The sequence below is a fragment of the Rosa rugosa genome, chromosome 4 (assembly GCF_958449725.1).
Source record: "Rosa rugosa chromosome 4, drRosRugo1.1, whole genome shotgun sequence".
In the NCBI taxonomy this organism is placed as follows: Eukaryota; Viridiplantae; Streptophyta; class Magnoliopsida; order Rosales; family Rosaceae; genus Rosa; species Rosa rugosa.
The window spans coordinates 17,875,876-17,880,080 of record NC_084823.1 but is presented as its reverse complement, the minus strand read 5'-3'; the positions used below and the strand labels follow the sequence as shown (position 1 = coordinate 17,880,080).

Sequence of the window (4,205 nt, the reverse complement as noted above, 5' to 3'; positions counted from 1 at the left end):
GTTTGGGGGGCTAAAAGGGCTAAGGGCTGGGCTATATATGGCCCCTTGTTTAGCCCGTGGGCTTGTGCTGTGTGGGGACCATGTCCAACTCAAAAAACCCAATCTGATGTTTTGTTTGGCTGAGATTTGCATGGCTGACATCAGCATCAGCTTGCTGATGTCAGCTAAGGTAACCGTTGGGATACTTTTTTTTTTTTTTTTTTTTTTTGATCGGCCAAAAAGTAGCCGTTTGAAATATTTTTTTTTTTTTGGTCGGCTAAAAAGTAGCCGTTTGGAATAATTTTTTTTTCTTTTTTTTGGTCGGCTAAAAAATACACTTCTTTTATTCATCATAATTAAACAAGTGTATAATTGTATAATTGAAAAAAAGTGTATTTTTTTTTCAACCACATTAAAAAATTGAAAAAAGTGTATAATTGAAACAACTTTTATTCATCATAATTAAACAAGCCACACAACAATGCAACAATGAGAAAACAAGCTACAAATTATGACAATAAATTGTCAATTATTGCAACCACACACACAAACAAAACAAAGATAAAAAAAAAGACGCTCATAAGTAGGTGCTCATCGATGTCGTTGGCCTCTAGTTGCCCAAAGATGCTTCATAAGATCTTGTTGTAGATCATTATTTGCAGCTCTAGAGCGTATTAGCCTATAACGATGCATGTATTCCTCGATTGAGATTTGGCCGGTTCTCGGGTTGCGAGGTAAATTTGGACCATCATAAATTCTTGCCCGGGTTCTTCTTGACCTATTTGGATCAGGTTCATCATCATCGGAATCACCATCATAATAGTCATGACGCTCATCCTCCACAATCATATTATGAAGTATTATGCATGTAAGCATAATTGAGTTGAGTTTTGCGAGACTCCACCCCCTAGCAGGTTGTCGAATGATTGCAAACCGTGCTTGTAGAATCCCAAATGCCCTTTCAACATCTTTTCTGTATGCCTCTTGTTTAGTGGAAAAATACACTTCTTCTTCAGTTACAGGACGCCTAATTGATTGGACAAGCGTCGCCCATTTTGGATAAATACCATCAGCAAGATAATAACCAATATTGTGATGCTTACCATTGATTTCATAATTCAGGTGTGGTGATTCGCCAGCTGTGAGGGCATCAAACAATGGTGAACGCCCGAGAACAGTGATATCATTTTGTGCTCCTGGGATCCCAAAAAATGCATGCCATATCCATGTGTCAAAATCTGCCACGGCTTCCAGAACAATGGTGGGTTTTTTTGCTTTGCCGCTGAAGCTTCCCTGCCACCCTGTGGGACAATTCTTCCACCGCCAATGCATGTAGTCTAATGACCCGATCATCCCTGGAAACCCTCGTCTCTCAGCTCGTTGTAGAAGCCTATCCAAATCATCTGAGGTGGGTGCCCGGAGGTAACGTCCCTGGTAGATCGTGACAATGGTTCGACAAAATTGTCCCATGTTCTCGATCGCAGTTGACTCAGGCATCCTAAAGGATTCATCCAAGGAATCTGCTGAGCATGCATTGGCAAGCATACGGAGTGCGCATGTTATCTTTTGATGGGGCGAGAAGCTGGGTTGGCCGGCGTTATCATATGACTGCCTAAAATAGGGGTTGGCAGTCTGAACATCGTCTAGCATGCGAAGGAAAACTTCGCGCCTCATTCTGTAGCGTCGTCTGAACTCGACCTCATTAAACACCGGATTATCCACGAAGTAGTCATTCAACAACCTTTGGTTTGCTTGCCCACGTTGTCGGTTTTTGTAAGCGCGACCTGCAACTGAGCCACCCCACTGTGGTTGTTGATGAAGTTGCTCATAAGCCCACCAATTTGCAGCATCCGCCATCATTTTATTTGCAATTCGGAGCCTTGCATCAACTTCTTCCTCCTCCTCCTCTTCTTCTTGCATCTCCTCCTCTTCTTTGGAGTTCATCTCCTCCCACTTGGCAGCCCAATTGGAATTCATTGCAGAATTAAATGAAATATCTACGAAAGAAAGTGATTGAAGAGAAAGTAGTTGAGATGGTGAAGAATGGAACCGAAGACATGGCTTTTATTGAGTTTTAGAGCGGAAGATAAGATATGCCACATGGACATAAAATCTGCTCAAAAATCTCGATAACGAATTATATCTTGACACGTGGTGAGCAAAATCTAAGCTGAGAATTTTGAGAAGATGACATCGGGATAAGCTAGTCGAAAATCTCGAAAATGATGAATATCTTGACACGTGGCACGTAAAATCCAATCTGAAAATTTTGACAAGATGACATCGGGATAAACACACAAACAAGAATCTGAATAATTACTTACAACGTGACACGTGGCACGATAAAATCTTATCTAAAAAATTAATAATATTTGATCAAAAAAATAATTATATAAGTGGAAATAGTAGCATAGTTATAAAATACTATATATTAGAAATACATAATGAAAAACAATAAAATAATAGGGCATTTAAAATTATAGCCCTAAGGGTTGGAGATGGTAGAAATTATAGCCCTTACTATTTGCATGAATAGTGATTATAGGGGGCTAAAATTTAGCCCGGGGGCTATTTTAGCCCCCCACAGCTGGAGATGGCCTTATAACCCTATTTTATTAACTACACCCTCCAAAGGGAAGACCGTCAACGGAAACAAGGTTTGGGATACCAAGTGTTGGATGTGAGAATTACATCATTTTAGGCTTCCAGTCAAAAATTGATTCAATTTCATTTATGTTTCGACCCTGATCCCCTAAGTCAACCGAATAAGCTTTCATAACCCTATTTTATGAAGTACACCCTCCAAAGGGCAAGACGGTCAACGGAGACACGGCTTGGGAGACCAACCGTTGGATGTGAGAATTACATCATTTTAGGCTTCCAGTCCAAAATTGATCCAATTTCATCTATGTTTCCACCTTGATCCCCTAGGTCAACCGAATAAGCATTTATAACCCTATTTTATTAACTACACCCTCCAAAGGGAAGACCGTCAACGGAAACAAGGTTTGGGATACCAACTGTTGGATGTGAAAATTACATCATTTTAGGCTTCCAGTCCAAAATTGATTCAATTTCATTTATGTTTCGACCCTAATCCCCTAAGTCAACCGACTAAGCTTTCATAACCCTATTTTATGATCTACACCCTCCAAAGGGCAAGACCGTCAACGGAGACACGGCTTGGGAGACCAACCGTTGGATGTGAGAATTACATCATTTTAGGCTTCCAGTCCAAAATTGATCCAATTTCATCTATGTTTCCACCGTGATCCCCTAGGTCAACTGAATAAGCATTTATAACCCTATTTTATTAACTACACCCTCCAAAGGGTAAGATCGTCAACAGAAACAAGGTTTGGGAGACCAACTGTTGGATGTGAGAATTACATCATTTTAGGCTTCCAATCCAAAATTGATCCAATTTCATCTATGTTTCCACCTTGATCCCCTAGGTCAACTGAATAAGCCTTTATAACCCTATTTTATTAACTACACCCTCCAAAGGGCAAGACCGTTAACGAAAACAAGGTTTGTGATACCAACTGTTAGATGTGAGAATTACATCATTTTAGGCTTCCAGTCCAAAATTGATTCAATTTCATTTATGTTTCGACCCCGATCCCTTAAGTCAACCGAATAAGCTTTCATAACCCTATTTTATGATCTACACCCTCCAAAAGGCAAGACCGTCAACATAAACAAGGCTTGGGAGTCCAACCGTTGGATGTGAGAATTACATCATTTTAGGCTTCCAGTCCAAAATTGATCCAATTTCATCTATGTTTCCACCTTGATCCCCTAGGTCAACTGAATAAGCATTTATAACCCTATTTTATTGACTACACCGTCCAAAGGGTAAGATCGTCAACAGAAACAAGGTTTGGGAGACCAACTGTTGGATGTGAGAATTACATCATTTTAGGCTTCTAATCCAAAATTGATCCAATTTCATCTATGTTTCCACCCTGATCCCCTAGGTCAACTGAATAAGCCTTTATAACCCTATTTTATTAACTACACCCTCCAAAGGGCAAGAGCGTCAACGAAAACAAGGTTTGGGAGACCAACTGTTGGATGTGAGAATTACATCATTTTAGGCTTCTAGTCCAAAATTGATTCAATTTCATCTATGTTTCGACCCCGATCCTCTAGGTCAACCGAATAAGCTTTCTTAACCCTATTTTATGAACTACATCCTCTAAAAGGCAAGACCGTCAACGAAA

At 40.0% G+C, this 4,205-nt stretch overlaps 1 protein-coding gene across 1 annotated transcript; it reads right to left on the bottom strand.

The window, feature by feature from the left end:
• Window positions 1-409: 409 nt before the first annotated feature.
• On the bottom strand, window positions 410-2,002 carry LOC133746127 (protein ALP1-like). Its single transcript, XM_062174289.1, has one exon. It carries the CDS (start codon window positions 1,954-1,956, stop codon window positions 571-573), a length of 1,386 nt encoding a protein of 461 aa, XP_062030273.1. The 5' UTR covers window positions 1,957-2,002; the 3' UTR covers window positions 410-570.
• Window positions 2,003-4,205: the final 2,203 nt, after the last annotated feature.